The sequence below is a fragment of the Linepithema humile genome, chromosome 6, assembly GCF_040581485.1.
Source record: "Linepithema humile isolate Giens D197 chromosome 6, Lhum_UNIL_v1.0, whole genome shotgun sequence".
NCBI classification, from domain to species: Eukaryota; Metazoa; Arthropoda; class Insecta; order Hymenoptera; family Formicidae; genus Linepithema; species Linepithema humile.
In genome coordinates this window covers 27,949,584-27,971,928 of record NC_090133.1, presented here as the reverse complement: position 1 = coordinate 27,971,928, position 22,345 = coordinate 27,949,584, and the positions used below count along the sequence as shown (strand labels likewise).

The 22,345-nt window shown below is 32.1% G+C and overlaps 6 protein-coding genes across 8 annotated transcripts; 1 reads left to right on the top strand and 5 right to left on the bottom strand.

Moving 5' to 3' along the window:
* Positions 1–101: 101 nt before the first annotated feature.
* On the bottom strand, positions 102–1,530 carry SmD2 (small ribonucleoprotein particle protein SmD2). The gene is made up of 3 exons (XM_012365677.2): positions 1,372–1,530; positions 907–1,162; positions 102–279 (listed from the first exon to the last, which is right to left on the bottom strand). Coding segments are annotated over exons 1-3 (363 nt in total). The 5' UTR covers positions 1,374–1,530; the 3' UTR covers positions 102–174.
* A 1,015-nt stretch (positions 1,531–2,545) lies between these two features.
* Positions 2,546–6,162, bottom strand: LOC105671477 (protein claret segregational). Of its 2 annotated transcripts, none has more exons than XM_012365696.2 (5): positions 5,697–6,162; positions 4,266–5,203; positions 3,660–3,960; positions 3,217–3,491; positions 2,546–3,037 (listed from the first exon to the last, which is right to left on the bottom strand). In XM_012365696.2, the coding sequence occupies exons 2-5, from the start codon at positions 5,201–5,203 to the stop codon at positions 2,614–2,616; spliced, it is 1,938 nt and encodes a 645-aa protein (XP_012221119.1). In that variant the 5' UTR covers positions 5,697–6,162; the 3' UTR covers positions 2,546–2,613. The 2 variants fall into 2 exon arrangements, with proteins under 2 accessions (XP_012221119.1, XP_012221118.1); XM_012365695.2 differs by having other exon boundaries at positions 5,621–6,157.
* Positions 6,163–6,436: 274 nt separating this feature from the next.
* On the bottom strand, positions 6,437–10,913 carry LOC105671479 (trans-1,2-dihydrobenzene-1,2-diol dehydrogenase). Its single transcript, XM_012365697.2, has 5 exons — positions 10,582–10,913; positions 8,496–8,700; positions 7,524–7,815; positions 6,973–7,370; positions 6,437–6,641 (listed from the first exon to the last, which is right to left on the bottom strand). Exons 2-5 carry the CDS (start codon positions 8,698–8,700, stop codon positions 6,535–6,537), a joined length of 1,002 nt encoding a protein of 333 aa, XP_012221120.1. The 5' UTR covers positions 10,582–10,913; the 3' UTR covers positions 6,437–6,534.
* Positions 10,914–11,070: 157 nt separating this feature from the next.
* LOC105671427 (mitochondrial inner membrane protease subunit 1) lies at positions 11,071–12,803 on the bottom strand. Its single transcript, XM_012365592.2, has 3 exons — positions 12,429–12,803; positions 11,802–11,999; positions 11,071–11,652 (listed from the first exon to the last, which is right to left on the bottom strand). The coding sequence occupies exons 1-3, from the start codon at positions 12,528–12,530 to the stop codon at positions 11,491–11,493; spliced, it is 462 nt and encodes a 153-aa protein (XP_012221015.1). The 5' UTR covers positions 12,531–12,803; the 3' UTR covers positions 11,071–11,490.
* A 482-nt stretch (positions 12,804–13,285) lies between these two features.
* Positions 13,286–20,458, top strand: LOC105671425 (terminal nucleotidyltransferase 4A-like). 2 transcript variants are annotated; one of them, XM_012365590.2, is made up of 8 exons: positions 13,286–14,425; positions 15,204–15,374; positions 15,515–15,872; positions 15,982–16,128; positions 16,218–16,411; positions 16,503–16,662; positions 17,141–17,311; positions 17,443–17,588. In XM_012365590.2, exons 1-8 carry the CDS (start codon positions 13,893–13,895, stop codon positions 17,443–17,445), a joined length of 1,737 nt encoding a protein of 578 aa, XP_012221013.1. In that variant the 5' UTR covers positions 13,286–13,892; the 3' UTR covers positions 17,446–17,588. The 2 variants fall into 2 exon arrangements, with proteins under 2 accessions (XP_012221013.1, XP_012221012.1); XM_012365589.2 differs by having other exon boundaries at positions 13,288–14,425; positions 17,141–17,279; positions 17,443–20,458.
* Positions 20,459–20,577: 119 nt separating this feature from the next.
* Positions 20,578–22,215, bottom strand: LOC105671426 (cytochrome c oxidase subunit 4 isoform 1, mitochondrial). Its single transcript, XM_012365591.2, has 4 exons — positions 22,057–22,215; positions 21,163–21,360; positions 20,888–21,080; positions 20,578–20,807 (listed from the first exon to the last, which is right to left on the bottom strand). The coding sequence occupies exons 2-4, from the start codon at positions 21,352–21,354 to the stop codon at positions 20,698–20,700; spliced, it is 495 nt and encodes a 164-aa protein (XP_012221014.1). The 5' UTR covers positions 21,355–21,360; positions 22,057–22,215; the 3' UTR covers positions 20,578–20,697.
* Positions 22,216–22,345: the final 130 nt, after the last annotated feature.

The following is a 22,345-nucleotide window of genomic DNA, read 5'->3' as shown; positions in this document are numbered from 1 at the left end:
TTTTGCTTAATACATTTTTTTACTTTTAATATTTAATAAGTTGTATCTCAAATAGAATTTGTAAAAGGTATTTGGTACGTTAATTAAATAATACATTAACATTTGCGTTAAAAAATTGATTTTTTTATTAGAGTATTAATCTTAATTTTTTAATATTAAATTATCCTTAATTTGTTACTTTCCTGCTGCAGTTGCCAGTGGGTTTCTCAGCACCAAGATGACAGAATCCCCACGTAGAAACATTTTTGGAATAAATCTGTCTTTGTTCACTGGTTTCGCCTGTTGGATTGATATTATTAATAATACCATGCAAAGAAAGTATAAACAATGGGCGCGTTCAGCAGAACAAACCGCTTAGTAACAATCGAACGTGATTGGCTCTTACTTTTAGAACCAACAAATCAACGTTAAGTGTTGACTAGACGACAATTTAGCAGTTGTTCTGTTGAACGCGGCCAATATTAATACTATGAAGTATTACTATGAAGTATATATTGTATTAAATATCTAAACATTGCTTAGTAAAAGTAAACATTGTTTAATAAAATTGCTTAGTATTGGTCATATATCTGATAATACATTAATTAGATTTAATTAGTATTCATACATAGCATGAAAAAAGTAATATCTCTTATAAAAAATTATTCAAAATATAATTAAAATTTATTTTAAATCAATTATATTATCTTCCTTTTAAATATAAAAGCTGATTATCTAGCAAGTCACTAAATGGTATAATTTCTAAATATTAAAGATATATCAAATACCAAATAATTATCGATTATTCAATATATTGACAACTATTAGATAAATAAATTTAAATCTCCATATAATGTTTGCTTAATAATGAAATTAGATTTGTATAATTTAAGATTTTTAAAAATATATCAATGATTACATATGTACCTTTTTCTTGCCTTTTCCTGTGCGTGGAAGTTCTGTCCACATTTCTTTCACATTTTCCAAAACCATGTTACAATGTCTGTCAAATGCTTTTACTCGTCCCAGAAGTTTCTTATTATTTCTGCAATTAATCAATACTTGGGTGTTATTCTTAACAGACTGTGTCAAAACTGAAAGAGGCCCGGTATTAAATTCCTCCTCTTCTCGTTTTGCTAATTCCTCCGGTGTCATCTCAGATTTTGGCTTAGTTAAAGAAGACCTGGTACAAAAACAATGATATTAACAATGTTAAAATTCTTTCATTTTTTATTAAAAAATGCTTTAAGAAAATAATTATATAAAATATAAATAAAATTTAGGTTTATGTTTGTGCAGTTGAGGTTATGTTTGTTGTAACAAATTGGTAAATTAATACTAAGAATTAATTCGAAATAGATTTAGATCAAAATAAATAATTCTTTTGTTTACATTTTGTGCTATTTAGTAAAATCCAACGGTATTTCTCAAAGTTCTCAGTGATTAACTCCAAACACTTCCTTCTTTCTTCAAGTGAATTGATATCATGTATCAAAAAGTTCCGGTTGTAACTGCCGCAGTGCCGCCACGTTACTTGGAAATGATAAACTAAGTGATCACGTGATGAAATTCAACGTCGAGAAGCGCGCGACATGCGTGTGTGTACCTACAATTAATGCATAATGTACGGAGTTATGTACGCACGAAAAGACTGCACATCTAAATTATATCATAAAAGGATCTTTATATTTATTCTACATATCCTCTGAAGAAATACATATACACTGAAAGTAATAGAGATAAAAACAATTTCTAATTTCTAAGCTTTCAATCGAGATATAAAATTTTGTTTTTTTTTACACTAAGAATAAACTGATTTATTCGATGTGTAAAATCCTTATTATTCATATTCGATAATATAAACTAGTAAGATATTTCGATACAGCTGCATTGAGGAAACAGGAATTTAAAAAGAATACATTTTTTTATTTGACACGCGTGCAAACTCGAATAAACATTACAAAATTTTAAATTATTACTATCAGTATTGTTATCAAATCTTCGTAAACTAGTATCAATATCAATATCGATGTACGTTTTATATTTTAATTCAAGGTTAAGCTAAATATTAATCTAAAGATATAAATTCTAGTATTTTCAAAACTTCATATTGTATTTATATATGCAAAAATATTTGTATGAATATACGAATTTCACTAACATATACGAGTTTTTGAGTTTATTAGAGTTATGATTACATATATCAATCTGTACTAATATTTCAAAATAATTTCATATAATAACACTTGGTATATTACATTTTCTTATTTATAAAATAATAAAAGAAATTATTGTTGTCCTGTAATAAAATAAAGAATTTTATATTTAGCGCTTTTATAAACTTTTTTTTGAATTTTTTTTTTTTGTGTTTAACTTATATTTTTATATTATTGTCATAATAAAATGTATCGAATTTTATTGCGATTTTGCCATCAATCATAGATACGTTTTTTCTAGATTATATCAATTATACCTGTGAGAATTATAATAGTAAAAGAATTGTCTTTCATATATTAGTTACATATATAAAATAATAAATAAAAGTATAAAATGTAAAAGTAATGAATTCAAAATGTATGATCAGATTTTATTGTAATCAAAATCAACATTTGGATAAAGAATTGGAGTAAACATTCAATTAGTTATATTTTGTAAAACCATTCGGCTTCGCTTAATATTACCGGTTTTGCAACTATTAACACTGCTGGCAAATCTTAAGGAATTTAACGTTTCATTATAGCACTCATTTAACGGAGATATGTTCAACAACATTAAGGTTTTTGAATTGCCCCCTAAAGAAGGCATTAATAAGTGCGTTAACTTTGAATTCCTATAAGGAATATGTTCCTGCTTCTTTAAGAGCGCTAAAATAACATTACCCAAATTTGCTAGAGATTTGTTAATATTTTTTGTTTCTGCATTTCTAGCAGCTTCTTCGCTTTTTAAACGTTCAGAGCCGGCTAAATCCACTAAATTCAAATTTCCTATTGATATTTCTTGTTTCGTCGAGTGAGTGCCAATCAATCGTATTTGTGCTACCGAATGTGATCTCGATGACCTAAAAAAAAAAACAGGAAAAAAATTATATTTTCTAATATTAAGCCAGTTTTACAATGATTTAATTATATATATTTTAAAACTATTATTTAGTTGAAAATATACAATAGAATCTGTGTTGCGCTCCTCATAGATTTTTACTGCAGTTTGAAATAAACGAATTAAGTGATGTAAACTCACCGTTCGTTTGCTTGTGTGGCTGCAACTGCTCGGTTTTGTTGTGCTGTATAAAGACATTCGTGCAATTCTTCTGGACTGTGTATTTCTTTAATTTGAAGATTGCTCACATATAAATCTTGACCTTTACTATTAACCATGCGTATTTCATGTGTCTTTGGTTGGCAATCAAGAAGATCAATAATATGTTCATTGTAAATTTCCAAAAAACTTGCTTCTATCCGATAATTCCAACCAAGAAGTTCGAATTGCTTCATTTCCTTGAATATGTGACGTACCTGAAATTGCAAACAAATAATTTCCATTTTTATATAAAAATCAAATTACAGCAGCAAATTTAAATTTTATTTATATAAACATTTTATATATATAATTTTTTAATTAATGTTCAATAAAAAAACTCTGCATAAAATTATATTCAGTGTAAAAATTTATGAGCAATATACCGTTCTAGGTATCATGCCTTCAGTGTGCAATCCGTATTCTCCTTCCATAGTATACGTCTTGCCAGAACCAGTCTGACCATAAGCAAATACGCAAACATTGTATCCTTCAAGCGCTGATTGTACTAAAAGAGATAACTCTTCAAAAATCTCTTGTTGTGATGCATTAGGTGTGAATACTTTATCAAAGGAGAATTCTTGTTTTACTCCTTTTGATTTTCCACTGCAATTATTTATCGCATCTAATCCATCCAATTTGTTTATTTCAATAGTACAGTCATCTATGAAGTTGATGCTACACATCCTATCAATCACAAACAATAATTTTGCTTATCAGATTCATAAATTAGACACTCATTTCAACAAAGATTTGGCTCTTGTTTGTCATATGACATTATACATTCTGATTTATTACTAAAACAGTTAATATAGTTAAGAAAAATATTAATGTATAAAAAAATATATAAACAAATAAAAATATAGAACAAATAAATCCTATAAAATTATCTTTAAAACATAAGCAAAGATGTGTTTAATTTTATGCGTTTGTCTAATAACACTTTGATTTCCTTTAATGACTACAATATAAATGTGTAGAAATCTACTTACCCTTTCATCTGTTCTATTTCCTGTGGGGTTCGCGGGCGAACTCTGCAAAATACTCGGATATTTCCTTTTAATTCTTGTATAGTGTTGTGTAATAATCTGCGTTCTTTATCCATATTATGAGATAATGTTTCTAATTCCTCATTTATCTTTGTTTGTGATTCTAAGTCTGATTTCAAAGTTGTCAATTCTTTGGTTTGTTCCAAAACTAATATCTCCTGTGCTTTGTATTTTCCTTGAATGTCGTTCAATGTGTAAGAAAGACTTTTACATGATTCTTCTGCTTCCTTTAATCGTTGTGTTAAACTTTCGTGGCGCTCTCGCATTATAGACGTTTCCTCTGTTAAACACTGAAGTTTACTTGTCAAAGTACCGTTTGAAACTTCAAGTTCTTGTGCTTTAGTTCTGTATAGAGTTTCACTGGCTTGTAAATTATTTACTAATTCTTGTAATGCAGTGTATTTTGATTCTATGTCTTTGTGCTTTTGTGTTGCAACTGATAGTTTATCACTTGTCTGTGCTAAACGACCCCTTAGATCCCATCTTTTAATCTTGTCCGTTTTATTATCGGTATTATTTTGTACTACTTTGTTGCCTCTGTTATTAGTTACTAATGCATTATTACTTGACTTATTTACTATTGTTTTGGCAACAGGTTTAACAAATGGTCTTTTCACTTCTCCATATGTTACAGCAGTAGCTGTTCGTTTTACAGCTGTCACATTTGTTGGTCTTGTAATTGTAGATAGCGTTTTTGAACGAACTAAAGTTTGTTTCGGTACTAGTTTGTTCTCATTTATAGATTTTGTACTGATAGTACTTGTTGATGCTGAAGTATTATCATCTCTTCTAAGTTTATTGTTGTTACTTTTGACATTCATGTCCACTGTACTAATAGCCTTTTTTAATATAATTTTTGGTTTTGGTAATCGAGATTCCATCTATCACATGCAATAAAAAAAGTTTAAGTACTTTAAGAAAGATTTTTCAATACATACTTAGAATAATGTAAATACTTTTAATTTTATAAAGAAGTTAGAACTTGTTTAGAACATCATAAAACAAATGGCAAATAAATCATGCAGATATTATAAAATACTTTCTTCTTAAATTATACTATCAAGTAGTATAGATTATAGTTTATACATATTACATGCATTCAAATATCCAATATATTTCATGCAAAAAATAAAAACTATATATAAAAATTGATTGATTTAATCAAATTAAAATATCATGCATTTGTTTTCAATATATTAAACTATATCATGTTCACAATCAAATATTAAATATGTATTTCATAAAAAAAAAAAAAAAAATATGGAGATAATAGTAATGCTAAATTAATTTAGACAAACCTTGTCACTCACAACAACAAACTTCTCTGGTTACAACACTCAATCTCGTACACACTATTTTTTACCGTACAATTACCTAATGCCTGTGTGACTTCGACATATTTACGTTTTCTTCATAGCAGAAATAAAACTCTTGTATGTCTGAATACAATTTGTACGCAGAAATGCAGATAAATCGCTATGATAGTCCAACTATTCGTTCTTGATGTACAAGAGTGTACATTTCACGATAACCGTTAAGAGCTCTGTTTGAATTGTATTCAACCGGCCTTAGTATATATATTGACCTATGAAATGACTGTCGTGGATCACTACGGCAAACACAATAAACGAAATAATCGCGCGTCTCTAGAAAGAGTGTGGCAACTCTGACTTCTAGTGACATCCGTAATTATGATTGCTTTCCAGCAAGAGACACAAGTCATTCTGTCTTTGTTCGACATCCTATAAGCAATAGAGAGAATAATGCTTTTGTGTCCTTGCTGGTAATAAGTATTTAAGGAAACAAAGGGAAAAAAAAGAATTATGCCAATCGGAAACGTTTGCAACTAGATACATAAAGGCATAAAAAAGATTTAATCGTAATCGTCACTCGCATTACTGTGATTGGTCGATTTTTACGTGCAATAACCTTAACTACTAACTAAAATGTTGTGTAAGCGGCACTTAACACCGGTTTTAAATTAGGTTAGGGTTAGGGTTAGGGTTAGGGTTAGGTTAGGTTAGGTTATAACCACACAAATGTTATGTTTACTCACATTGGCATGTGATCTTTAAAGATAAAATTTTGGTAAAATCTTAAAAAAAGAAAACATCTACTAGTAAACACAGATATTTATCATAAATGCAAAATTATTTTTCGGTTATACATTGAATATATAGTAATAGGTATTTATGTGAATGCATAAGGTTACTTAACTTAACTTAGAATATTTGACACCTAATTGTTTGCGAAGTTCATCCTCGAGTTTTGCCAATAACATAGACGTGTCAAGCGTCATCTTCGAACTTTCTGTTAAACCTGTATAATTAAACATATCAAAATATTTAAGCCAGTATTTATCGTTATGATAAATCATTTTTTATATACTTGGCATATTTTTGCTGTTATTTTTGTAAGAAATTCTGGTTCAGAATTTCTCAGTAAGCAAAATATTAACTATAGCTGTTCGGCAGCGCTGTCATCATTTCTAACAGTTTGCTTACTGCCCAAACAACACGTATGCCTTAAAGATATCTAAAAGACGTCTTTTAGATGTCTTCAAGACGCGCGTTGTCTGGATGAATTATCATATAACAATTTTTTATTATAATTTAAAAATTTATATTTATAACTACATTAAAAGTTTTACCTTTCTGAATACAAGCGCGAGCTTCAGCAATTTCATAACAAAGTCCAGCAGAATTTATATAGTTAGTCTCTTGCTTCAATTCTGGCAACGGCACGTTTACAGGGCCGCTTGGTAAATTCGCCGTCGTTGGGCACCAGAAATTTGGTACTGTTATCATACCTTTGGTGCCGCAGATGCGTGCTTCATTCGGTAAATCTACCAATGCGCTCGTCGCAATAGTCGCAGTGCGATTTCCTTTGTAAAGCAACGTAGCCGACATGGACATGTCGACGCCGTCCTCATTCAAACACCCGGAGGCTTGTATGCTTTCTGGCTCTTCATTATCATATACCAAGCAGGCGAATTGCAGACAGTAAACGCCGAGGTCTAGAATCGTACCGCCACCCAACTCTTTTTTACTGCAAATGCAAATTGTGCAAAGTTAATTAAAAATTTAATAATTCTAATTCGAACAAATGCCTAAAAGATGTTAGAACTTTCTGTCATCTTTTAAACACTTGTCATTATTTTTATTCTTTCTTATTCATGTATAGTTAATAAACATTACGAACGTTATCCGATCTATGTCGGGCATTTTAAAACCGAAGGGGACGATCACTTGATAAATGTCGCCAAGACTGCCAGACGCGATTTCCTTTCTAATGGCGTCGTACACAGGGAAGAAGCGACTCCACACACCTTCCATTAAGAATAACTTCTTGCCTCTCGCGAAATGAACTATTTTAGCTGTCTGGTACCAGTACATCGTTAATGGTTTCTCGCACAAAAGATGTTTGTTGTGATGCAACACAATCAATGCGGTGTTAAAATGGTGAGGGTGAATTGCACCGATGTATACAATATCTTAAAATATGATAGATAAATTATTATATAATTACTGTATTTTCACATACACAAATTTTGATTTTTTAATAATAATAATTATATTATCAAATATTTATTTTAAATATATGCATACAGTTTATATTTAAATCTTTATAATTGACACTATAAATTTATTTATAAAATTACTTAATATCTTGTTATGTATATGTAATATGAATTTGTTAACTAAAAAAGATACATGAGATAACTCGTTTTTTACAAGTGTTTTTATAAAAATTAATTTATAAATATTTAAAAATTCTATTTGCATATTATTGTATCATTTGTATTAAAAATAAATCTTATTCGGATTTTTAACAACACCACAGAGACTATTTTTTATCTAGTTAAAACTAGTTAACAAATTAATATAAATATTTTATAAAGACAATATACTAAAAATTTTGTGTATTGTTGAGATTTCACAGTGACCCAGACAGCACACATGTCTAAAATCGGGACATAAGACATCTTAAAGACATCATTAAGACGTCCTTTAGATACCGCGTCTAAAAGGCGTCTTAATGACGTCTTTAAGCCGTCTTATGTCTCGATTTTGGACATGCGTGCTGTCTGGGGATAAACTCTCAATATTAATTAAACTAACTTTAGAAAAATGAAAGAGATATATTGTTATGTAATATCATATTATCGGATACCAATATCTTTATCCATGGCCAGTTTCTCATAATCATCGTAGGTTTTCTTGATACCATGAAGCTTCGCAAAATCTTGTGCACGCGACAAATCTCGTGCTGCAACAGCGATTACATCGTGCTCATCTTCCGGAAAAGATCGTAAAGCCGTTACGAAATCGTGCGAGATTTTTCCCGCGCTAATAATGCCCCACCGTAAAGCGACCATCTATGTTGACCCAAAAAAAATGTTAGTATTAATATTTATATATGCGTAAAAAATATTGATTTTTTTAATGTACATTTATCACAATTTATCGCAATATTTTTAAATGGAAATTTCGTTCTTTCGTCTAAAATATTTGGGTGGACTACCGAAAAGCTATCGCCTCCGATTTGGCTGATATTCAGCCTAAATATTTATTTTATCTAGTAAATAATATTCCCAAATGGATTTTTGGCGCAAATGTCCTTTCCGCCCCTCAGCCCACCTCAAGGTAAAACTGTTTTTGTTAATTATTTCAGAAAATATTCATTATACGGTATTCATTTGTAGAATCTTATTTTCATCTTATTTTCTATGTAATTACTGCGAGCGATTCTTTCGTTTTAATATTGTACACCAGCGCTCGGAATTAGTTGCACATTTCGAGCCGATTCAGGAGACGACGCCTCCTGTTCCCCCACTACCGCCCGGCCGCTGGCGGCCGAGCCGTCGATAGCTCTAACGCAGGAGCGTTTTATATAAAAAATAGGCTGGGTTGTTGAGGCACCTCTCAAAAAATGGTAATATCTTCTTTGCTACATAATTAATGTTTATTTTCATTAATAGTTAAATATATATATATTATGTATTAATAAAAATAAACATTATTTATGTAGTGAAGAAAATGTTATGATTTCCTGAGAGATGCCTAAACAATCCAGCCTATTTCTAATATAAAACGCTCCTGAGCCAGAGCTATCGGCGGCTCGGCCGCCAGCGGCCGGGCGGTAGTGAAGGAACAGGAGGCGTCGTCTCCTGAATCGGTCCGAAATGTGCAACTAATTCCGAGCGCTGTAAAATTTCTATATATGTATATATATATATTTAAAGTCCCTCAACACGTAGCCACCTAGCGATTCAATGTGGAACAATGACGGAAAAATCACAAAAATTTGTTGCCGTGAAATCACCTTATATTCTTACACCGTGGTTGTAGCATAAATGCGGCACCAAAGTACCATGTGACCGTAGTCCCCGCTCCCCGAAAGCGACTTCACCCCCCGCGGCTTACACTCCGGCCGGTATTCATAGTCCGTTCTTATATTCAAGATCGTCTTAAGCACGAACTTATATTCGCTCTCTTCGTCAGACACAATCTATGTGTGACGAAGAGAGCGAATATAAGTCCGCGCTTAATAGCGTTTTCGATTATACAGGATTTGAACGACCCAGGGTTGATCAATCACTATTTTACTATAAATGCAAGTCTTTCATTGGTGGAGAGGTTGCAATGACGTCATTAACCAACCCTGGGTCGTTCAAATCCTGTATAATCGAAAACGCTATAAAGATGATTTTGAATATAAGAACGGACTATGAATACCGCCCTCCGTCTCCTTATTCCTATGTCTATGCTTTCGCACGAAGAACCTGCATTGTGGCTCCTATTGATTTTGTCTTATTTGTAGAGCTTTTTATGAGCTTCATTTTTTGTTTTACAACTTTTTCCGTACAATAAATACTTTCTAAAATAATTAACAAAAACGATTTTACCTTTAAGGGGAGCTAGGGAGCAGAGGGGGCATTTGCGCCAAAAATCCATTTGGGAATATTATTAACTAAATAAAATAAATATTTAAACTGAAAATCAGCCAAATCGGAGGTGATAGCTTTTCGGAAGTTTATCCAAATATTTTTTTTCAGACTTTCCCAAATATTGGAATGGCAAATAAAGGTTAAATTTTCATCAAAAGGTACAGTAAAATGTACTCGAATATGTAATCAGCGTTTTCTTTCATATTTATATTACGTAATTCAATTTGCGAATGGCGATACAAATATTTAAAAATACTTTCAATTTATCTCGATATTCAGAATGAAAAATGTAGAAAAACAAATACTTACTTTATTACAGTCGTACGTGGCACACACGAGTCACTAACCGCTCACCGTTTGTACAGATTATATACTATCTTGATCGTTCACTCAGTGCTATCAGTCGGGATGCCCCTTCAATCCCCTCTACAAACCAGGTCGTACACAATAACGTGTTATGAGCGCACGGACATTAGTAAACATATATTGAATAATAAAGATATTTGAGGATAAGTTAAAGAAAAGTAAAATAGTAAAATATTAAAATAACAAATAAAAAAATAAAAATATTAAGCTTATTTGAATTTTCCTATGCTACAACTTATCCTGTCCTGCCAGTCTAATGAGGCCCACCAAACTGCGCATCTATAAAACATAACTATATTTATCATCGCAGGCGCATGCGCGACTTAACCGGCGGCGGAGCAACCGGCCCGACTGGCAACACTGCATTCACTTTCAAGCGTCCTTGAAATGTGATATGTTAGATTAAAAGTCATTAAAAATATATTTATCACATTTGTATCTTTCCATTCATTATTTTTAATCACAATTATTGCTGATGTACAATTATTTATTACCAAATCATGTACATACAAAACTTTATATATATAATTTGCTGCTCTGTAAATTGATAGCTTACATTTGTTTGAAACATACAATCTCGAAAAAGTTCTTAAAATTGATAACAAAATATTTGTTAGATATAATCAATGAGTAAAATTAGTATGTGCACAGATACACATTCCTATAAGAAAAAAATATACATTTATATAAGAAAAGTATAAGTCTGTTCAAATCTATAATATAAATGTGTAAAAAATTAAATTTTTTTTAAACCAATTTAACCAGAATAATTCCATGAATTTCCCACAATCCATGAATTTCTAGAGTCCACCTAATAAAAGTAAGCATCTCTCTATTATATGTACTATTAATTTAAGTAATACATTTTGTTGTGAACATAGTTATCTCTTTTAATGGAAGTATTTTACACAAAGCTCGTCCGCGCAACAACCCCTGAGGTATTGGCCCATATACCCGAGAATCTGTAGAATTATTACTGTTATCACCTTCCAGCCAAACATGTCCATAAGGTATCTGAAAACATATTAATAATTAACATACAATTTTTGCTAATATTTTATCTAACTATTCATAATGATATTAGCTGCAGAAGTATCCATAAAAAATCATAAATAACTCTACAAAGAAATAAAAAGTCACTGAAATGTTTTATGACAACTTACTATTGTTACATCAAAGCCATTTTTTATTTTATCACCAGGCAAGCCTGTAATTCGCTTGCATATATTTTGTTTCGGGTTGGTGGGACATTTGGAAATCACAATGTCACCTTTTTCAAGTCTTTGTAATCGAACTGATATTCGTTCCATGAATAAGACATCATTAGTATATAATGTAGGTTCCATGGACGGACCGCTGCACTGTAATTATATATCTCATTGACAATTGGCATGCATATACTTATCATTTCATAAAATAATAAATATACATAATAGATTTTATAATTGTTATATCAATAAATGTGCAATATAATGTCATATTTGTGAGAAAATCTTTTTACTCATAAAAAAATTTATTTTATATTATAATAAATTATAATAAATACTTTTTATACTCTTGTTTTACTTTTTGCATTATACATTATTCTTGCTTTTATAAAACTTTTAAATCAAGATATAAAAGGTGAACAAATGTGTTATCAAGTGCATTAATTCAATTTTATCACTTGAGAACTTCAATACTGCCAAAACAAAAATTAATAGTAATAAAATTATGAAGCGTCAAATTTCACATGTAAATAGGTGTTTCAAAACTAACATGTTTTTATTATCATATATGACTATACGCACCACTACAATATCTCCTACGTATCCGTATACGCAGTATGTCACGCACGCACACTGCACAAATCCGCGTATAACCTTAAACATGAATTTATTCAGCTTCAGCATCAAATAAGATGAAGAAAATTTGCGCTATTCCTTATCAGATCTATCAGAATTGTGTGCATAACTCGAAAATCTTAAGATTCAAAATGCAGAGTCCATAATTTATTCAATTTTTTCGATTATACATCTAATACAATATCGCTAATATAACTGTCACGGACTGTTGCCGTGTTATTTTACATCTTCGTAAGTCTGTTCTTTTTCATCGTATATACTATTTTAAGCGCTCAAAATGAGGTAAATGTATATTCAGATATGGAGAAAAAAAGGAAAAAAAATGAAAATTGAAAAAACCTACAAGTAGCGCTACTTTGTAAGAAGAAAAACAATTTATACAACACAAGACTTTAGTTGCATTGCAGCAATGTTGCAATACTATTGTAACTCTGCCCTTTTTTAATTGCGTTATATTATATTTCTTACAAATGACATATTTCGCTTTTAGAAAAGAAAAGAAAGAGAAAGTTTATAATAAAAAAACAGAATAGCAAATGGTTCCGTAACAATAAAAATATTAAAAGAGCAAAGGAGACGGTAAGAATCAAAAACGCATGTGTCAGTGCGCAAAAAAACAATTTATAATAATAAAACATATTTAGAAGTTGCGACTAAAAGAAATCATACTTTCTCGTTCTCATGGGAGAAAATTGCTCGATCGATCCCTGAAACTTTCGTGAAAAATTCGTAATGGGCGCGTTCCCACGGCAAATCAAAACGGCAGCCTTCGGAGCCCTCGGAGCCTTCGGAGCGAATCTCGGTGGGGCGTCGCGCAGAATCTCGCGATATCTCGCGAGAATCACGCTTTAATCGAAGCGCCTTAATCGGGAATTGTCGGCGTATCTCGGGCTCGCGCTCGGCTCGTCGTGTTCCTACGACCGTGCACGTATAAATCTCGTTTAGTTTAGTATCTTAGCAGGTTACGATCGACCGAGGCGGTTAATACGGTGTGCGACATCGCGACAAGTGTCGAGAGTTCAGTTGAGTGGTACAGAGAAGCGCTGGATAATATACGCGACGAAAAGTGACACACGACGTGGTGTGTGGTGCGCCCGCCCGTACGCACGCACGCACGCACGACGCACGGCACGCACGGCACGCACGCACTCACCCACGCACGGCGTCGAAAACGCGCGATCGCACACACCACACATCTAAGACACACACAACACACACACACACCGCGGGCGCGCGCGCGCGCGCGCGCAACACACGTACGCACGCACTACGCACGCATACGACCATCATCACCACCACCACCACTACCACCAACCACCACCACCACCACCACCACCACTACACATTCGCTCACGACGGACGCACGGAGGAGACCTACGGTTTCCCCCGTTCTTTTACGGCACCAATTTAATGGATCCGACCATCGGTTGGTACCAACCGGAGCAGTTCGGCCCCGCCAAGGAACTCTGGTTACACATCTGGGAGGCTGAAAAGGGTCTCGACGTACTGACTCTGCGTAACGACGCGACTGCGAACAACGCAATGGGCGTGCGGCTGCAGCAGGATTTCCTCGCGCTGGACACGAGCCCGACGGTAGTTGTGACTGCAACCGGCAACGTGCCGTTGTCCAACACCGCCGTCACCACTGCCGGCACCGCCGGTGCTGGCAATAACGGCAACGGGGGCGGCAATGTCAGCAACAGTAACAACGGTAACAACGGCCGCGCCGCCACCGCCGTTCATAGTAATGCCGCCGGCAACAGCAACGGCGAGCACCGCGTGCCCCACAACGCCTGCAACAATTACTACAATCCGTCGCGGAGGAAAAGCGACAATCGCGCGAGTACTTACGGTATGAATTACAACTACGACGCCCTCGTGGGCGAGTATGGCGGGACCCCTTGGCGTGTGCCGAACAAACATTACTCTAAAGGGGTGTTCGGGTGAGTATCTCTTAGCTTCGTATCCTGGACTCGGCGGCGAGATCGCCACATGGTCCATATGGTTGTTATTTAGGTTAGGTCATTTTTTGTACAGACTGCTTCAACGTGCTCCAGTGCCTTGAATATGTTGAAGATTGAGAAAAATGTTATAATTGAAAAAAAGGGAGGCTTAATAATCACTGGAGTGTATAATCTTTCTGTCATTTGAATATTCATTATTATCTGAAGAATTTATGTGTAACGTAAAGTTAATTTTTTTTTTATAACACATGTATAGATTTATGAACGTAGAGTGTACTTGCTAAAAGTTTGAAACAATATCGTTATAATTCGTTGGTTCGTAAAAAAAATTGTAAACATGTTTAATATTTGGATGTATGGTTCAAAAGGTATGTTGCGATATAATCTGAAGGACAAAATGAAAGTACTTATCAAAGATGCTTTGAATACATTATGGAGATTTAATTTCCACACTATATTTGTAGAAATTTGCGTTTTTGTAAAACTTATCAGTATATAAATAATTCTAAGGTTTAATTTAGTATTTTGTTCATTAAATTTATCATATTGCACATTATTTATAACATTATTAGAAAGAATATGATAAAATTCTACACTTTTTATATATTATATTTATAAAGCACTAAGAAGTACTCCAATATAATATTTTTTACTATTACGTTATTCTTTTTAAGCATTGAGATAAAAAAATTATCTGAGAAATAAATGAAAATTAATTTTACATAATGTAAATTAAATAATCATTTGTTTTACATAGGTTACATGAAGAAATAGAAGATTTTTTTAGATATATGTGTCCTTCACATGAAGAGCATGTTTTAAGATTAAGAGTTGTAAAGAGAATAGAACAAGTAATTTATGATCTCTGGCCACTTTCTAAAGTTGAAGTATTTGGCAGTTTTCGCACTGGTTTATATTTGCCTACAAGGTATATATTGTTATATGTATTTATAAATGTATGATAATATAATAATTGCATTATTTAAGTGCTCTATTTATGAATGTCTAAAACAAGAAACTTATTAATTTAGTTACACTTAATACATAGATGCCTTTATGTTATTACAGTGACATAGACTTGGTAGTAATAGGAATGTGGGAAAATCTTCCATTACGTACTTTGGAACGTGCTTTACTTGATCAGAACATTGCTGAGCCATCTTCTATTAAAGTGTTGGACAAGGCCAGTGTGCCGATCGTTAAGCTGACCGACAAGGAAAGTGAGATTAAAGTAGACATCAGTTTCAACATGAACAACGGTGTAAAGTCCGCAGAGTTGATAAACTCCTACAAGAGACGATATCCAGTTCTAGAGAAACTAGTCATGGTATTGAAACAATTCTTATTACAAAGAGATCTTAACGAAGTGTTTACCGGCGGTATATCCTCGTACAGTTTAATACTTATGACTATCAGTTTTTTACAAGTGAGTATAACAAGCATCGCCACAAGTGCGCTAATTGTGCTCCTCTTTATAACATCTTTCTTGAGGCAAAAATTACTCTTATTCAATCAAATGACTTTTGTTATTTCAGCTACATCCGAGACAGAATGCTTATTGTTCAAATGCCAATCTAGGAGTACTATTGATTGAATTTCTCGAATTATATGGTAGAAAGTTCAACTATGTTAAGACTGGCATTCGTGTAAAGGATGGTGGTACTTACATATCCAAAGAAGAGGTTAATTAACAAACTTTTTACATCGCGGTAGCAAGAATTTTTCATGTTATATAAATGCAATAATTTTTTGTATCAATTGATAACAACAGGTTCAACGAGACATGATAGATGGCCACCGACCATCTCTATTGTGCATAGAAGATCCACTCACGCCTGGGAACGATATTGGTCGCAGTAGTTACGGTGCTTTGTATGTAAGAGATGCATTTGATTGGGCCTACTTTGTCCTCTCTCAAGCAGTTAGCCCGTTAAATATCTTGGTTAATGACGCCAGTAAAGTAAGGTAAGACTTTAATTCCATATCTCTTTTTATGTTCTATTCCATCCCGCACGATATATTTGCATTATAAACGATATCTTTGTTATAAACACAGCATACTAGGAAGAATTATTCGTGTGACCGACGAAGTAATAGATTACCGTAGATGGATCAAAGACACATTCCTACTACCTGTAAGTGAAGCAGATTCTCTGTCAAGCTCTGGTACATCTGGTTCCGATGCGTCCACTCTTTCAGCACCCGCTAGTGACACGGTAAATATTCTATAAGTAGGAGTCCAATATTTTTTCAACTATTTTTTTTTATCAATTGACATTTATTACTTTCAAAATAAGTGATTATAACCTTCAAATAAAGTCGTATATTCATTAATTTGGACTTTTGGGTTAAGGAGGTTTGTTCACTGGGCAGATGGTAAGAGGGGAAACGTTTTCTAGATACCAACCACTTAACCTAAAATATTGTACTCAAAAGTATTATGTTTATTTGTATACAACTATTTAAAACGAGGTTATATAATTTTTGCAGGGACGCTCAGAGGCGTCAGCGCTACTTAGACTATAATTTTATCGATTAATTTACTTACTATATGAGTTCTGATTAATATTTTTAATTCTTAATGTTACATTTAATCTTTCGCACATCATACGTTTAGAAATACTACAGTAGACCCTTGATTTTATGGACTCCGATTTTTGAGATTGTTTTTAATTTGCAATTTATTTGTTTAAGGATTCCGAATGCAGTCGTGGCAATTCTCCAAACACTGGCGGAAAGAACGAGAATGACAAAAACAAAGATAGGCATTTTTATAATAGCCATCAAATTCATCATTATTCAGGAAGAAAAGCGTTTAAAGCAACTACTCATGGTATGGCACTCAAGCGATTCTGTTTGCTCCCTGTGTGTATTACAAAATTACTGCTTTAAATTTCAATGAGATTATAACATTAATGCATATGCATAAACTCAAGTATACATTTCGCATTGTTGCGCGCTGCCTTTTGTTTATCAAAGATTTTTGTGTTTTGCAGTGAATCATCAACAGAGTTTCAAAGCCAGTTATCGTATTAACAATAATTTAGCTGGTCAAAACAAGACCAAGCACACACTCCACAGTAATGGAAACAACAACAACAACAACAACAACAACAATACTAGTCATAGCCCAAGCTCTAGACCAAACATAGTAAAAAGGAAGAAGCAGTGTACAATGCAGCGTGGGACCGGGGATTGTGTACGGTGATGAAACGTGCATGATAATTTTGGACATTACTTCCGTCACTTAAGTAACGAGCTCAATATCATAACTGTGTGATAGTAAGACAGCGATTTATATCACGCAACAACCGAATCGTCTTAGGCTCCTCCCCACCCTTCTTTTATTGTCAGCTCAATGTATGGAAGGGCACATCATTATCTATAGTTCTAAGAGAACTTACAGTTTGGAAATTTTACGATTCTTGCGCAAGCAAGAATACTTAAGTAGTAGAGCTATACATGTACATATATATAAATATATATACACACACATTTCTTTTTTTTTTCAGTTAGAATTATACTTTGCTCTGTACGCGAAAGTTCATGTACTAAAGACGTACAGAATTTCTAATCACGAGTTGTTCAAGATAGAATCCGTTTATATTACATTTTTATTGCACAGGCTATAAACGATACTCGAAGAGAAATGTAATGTCATAACAATGTTTCATTGATTATCATGAAAAGATTTGAATTTATTGCCATCCTCAAGTAGCGCTTGTATTCAGAGTCATTATAATTAACGTAATATATTTATATAATATGAATGATACAGACATATGGATATGAGTTGTGGTATGTTTTCCTCGGGAACTTTAACACATAAAACTATAAAACACGCTGATAATAACAACAAAAACTTAGTTTTCTATATGAAACTATATTCTTATAACAATGGAGTGACAGCGAATTTGGTGATATTGGGACTTATCTAATGTACATATTGTAATATACATCAAGTATAGAGAAATAAGTCTAAGAGTTACCTACTAAATATTTTCTTTTTTTTTTAATTTATAAATACTTAAAATAATGTTTGTTAAAATAATTTTATCATAAAAAATTCGCGAATGAAACCGTATCTAAACATGTATTATTGTTTTTTTTCTGTTATATCTTTTTTTTTTTTTTTTTTTTTTTGTCGAATGTATGAAATATTGTTGGAAGATTTTGCTATGTTTTTCAGATTTTAGTAAAATTACAGGTCATGTGTACTGATAATACAATGCTATAAGAAGAAAAGAAAATTTTGAATAAAAATATTTTTAAGAAGTAGCTTATTATCGAAACAAGATGACAACGCTTCGAATCTTTGTAGTCTATTTCGTAGCAACAATTTTTTTTTTTTTTTTCGCAAATTAGCTTGATCTATCTTTTGATCTATCTTGATCTTCTTTTGTACAAAAAAAAGCTAATTTCTTAATATTCCCCGAACAATGACGTATTATTTTTATATCGGATAATTAAAACATACACGTTTGTATCATATAAAAGGAAAAAAAAAACGAAGAATCTGATATTTATGAATCTTACATTGCATTTGATAAAGCTTATGTATATGACAATACGCGAAAAAGGCCTTGACATTACTTAAATGCTCCATATGTTACGTTATGTTCATTGATCATGGTAGACATAGTTCACTATTGAATATTACATTCCGTTGATGCAATAACTAATAAGACGAAATAGAGTATCTTACTGAAACAAATCTCGGTCAAAATTCTTTCTGATGCAGTTGCATTTTTGTTCAACGATTTTTTTAAGATGTAAAGATCACCCCCACAGACTCCCTAGTTTAGCCACATGAATTGAGAATATTTAGCTTTCGAGTCTTTATATTGTGTAATACCCAGTATTCCGTGTATTGTTTAATTTAAAGTTCTTTCGTATGTAATATTGTATGCTGTGATTGAATTTAATAATTAAATTGTCAATTGCTCCTAAAGATATATATAAATATATATAAATATATAATTTAAAAATGTTACTGTGTAAAGCATTATATAAAGTCATATTACATTTTTAAAACTATGTAAACTATTATTATTATCGCTTAGTGATCCTCAGCAAATTACGTGTTTTTTATAAATATCAGAATTTCGTAATCATTGAAAATTTGATAACAAAACTTCGTAATCACTCATATTTATCGAATTTCCCGAACGACTATTGGAACTTCTGTAAAAAAAAATGAAAAAAATGAAAAAAAAAAAAAAAAGTTTAATAAATATGAATGATGCCGACATGTGATCCTAATTATTTCTTGTCGTTTATATATTTATAAGAGAAACGATTTTATTTCAAAATTATTGTTTAAGAACTAAGCTAGATTGTAAACTCTTGGATAACAATATAATATTCTCTGTATTTTTTAAAATTTTTGATATAGTGTATTTATATTTGTGTAAATATATTTTTAAATAAGCAGTCATGTAACGATGTAAAGCGATGAATAATGCAATTTTACTTTTCTAAAATTATATCACGATACAATATTCATAATATATAATATAATCGAATCGAATGATTTAAGAATCGTCGGTCCGGCAACGAGTTAAAAATACCTAAAATTATCCATATACAATGGACTCTCGATTTTGCGGTCTAATAAAGCGGAACAGTAGTCTGAAAAGTCTGATTATTCGGATTTTCCAAAGTTTAATATAATTGGTTAGGCAACTATTGTTATCACGTTACGGCTAAAATATGCAAATTTATCGCAGAGCTAATGCTAATGCAAAAATACTATTAGAGTGCGCTTTCCACCATAATTAATATATATAGTTTATCAGTTATTTCATGAATTATTGACGGACCGTTTGAATTTTAAATGTTCTTGCAACTTTCAGATTTTGTCCGGATTTTCCGAAATCCGGTAAATCAGAGTCCGTGAAATCGAAGGTCTACTGTACTTATAAATTTGTATATATGCACCTAATCCGAAGTAAAACATGTAAAAAAAATATATATAAAAATAAAATAAACCTTGCTTACCTTTTTCTTCAATCGAGTCCAATGTGAGTAACTTACATTTCATATAATATATATTAATTTATATTTACATTTCACATAACTTACACATTTAAATAAACAAATTAGCGATGTATCTTAATATATCGACAGTGTTCTAATATACGACATAATATTTATTTAAATTTTGTCACTTGCACATATACATAGATAGGTGCTTAGGGAAAGAATTACTGTACACAATGACTAATAATACGAGTAGAAGCAAATTGAATTTACTTTCGAGCGCAGAGCCCATCAATCGGATTCATATCAAGCTTCTTCATGCGGTCTAACTGTGCTAATCGGCGTTCTAGCGAGAACGTTTCCGGCAACTCTGGGTATGCTGAAAGGAAAAATATCATTATGTCACCCCCATATCTATTTCTTAGCAGTATAAATTGAGTCAATGTGAGAAAGACATACCGAATGTTTTGAAATATAAGAATAGCCAAATGGCAGAGCTTATCAGTACCATACACATTCCAAGAATGCCTTTCCATTCTCCCGTTGGTGCATCAATTTCACTAAACGTTTGACGAAAACTAGCGCGGTATAGAGCTCTTTTCTCTTCAACAGACAGCTTCTTCCAATCTCCCTTCTCTTTCTCCCTCAATGCCTGATAAACAAATATGAGTTTGATTATTATCAATGAGACAGATTATTAATAAGAAATTATTTAACTCTGTATCTTCCTGTACCATAACATCGGGAGTATTTTCCTTCCAACGTATCGCAGGACAAGGAAAGTCTACTCTGTCCACGTAGACAGGTTCACCGTTGTATCCAAATCCAACCACATCCCTGTTACCAATCCTGTCTACTGTCATTATTCTGCATTTTTGAATTTGAATAATAGGTCGCAAGCGACTTGCGAACAATCTACTTGCCATTGCTTTCTGAAAAATGTCACAAAAAATAGATTGAGATAAAGTTTTTTATATTTTTAATTTCTAATTTTAAATGTTAAAAAAATGACATTTGAGACAACACTTTATCATCATGTAATACCATATCTTATCTTATTATTACATAAAATAAAGATAGCACAAAATTTGTGATACTTTTAATAATTATATCACAGAATAAATAGAAAATTATATTCTACTTAAAAATAATTGTAATGTAAACTGTTTATAACATCACAAATTATTATATCAAATATTATGTATGTAATGTCTAAAAATATAATGTAATATCAAAAAATAGATTTAATGCAAATACATATTTTAAATTTTATTAATATTTTGCCATATTTTATATACGTATTAATCTAATTACACAATTATTATAAATTTGTCATTTGATATGAGAATAAACGTGAACATTTAAGACATATGTCTCGACATACACGTTGCGGTAATAATTTTTACTAAGAAACTTCAATATTCAGAAAATATCGTGCTCTGAAATCATACGTGCAAGAGTTATCTAACTAACAATGAGGATAATCGCGAGACGAAAAAAAAATGCGCAATAAAAATTTATCACAGAGAAATGAAACCCAAATTTACATATTCGAAAAAATACTGCGATACTGATCGAGATTAATCATTACGAAAGTGGAAGATTAATATTAACATCACATAATTTACCGTTTGCGAAAACACTGCACACAGAGTAAAATAAAATGGCTGAGAAGAACAGATTAATAATCAAGATGTGCAAACCAATGGGTACAAACTGGTACAAACTTCCTCTTTTCGACAGGAGTGAAGGTAGCGCCGCTGTCGGAATAGAAACGCAATTGTGTTTTTTTTATCTTGATCCATTAGGGCCTGTGTCCACAATGCTGGAACTCAATACGAAACAACAATCGTGGATACAAGCCCTAATGACTTTCTAACCCCAATTGTCAACTTTATCTCGCTTAAAATGTAGAGA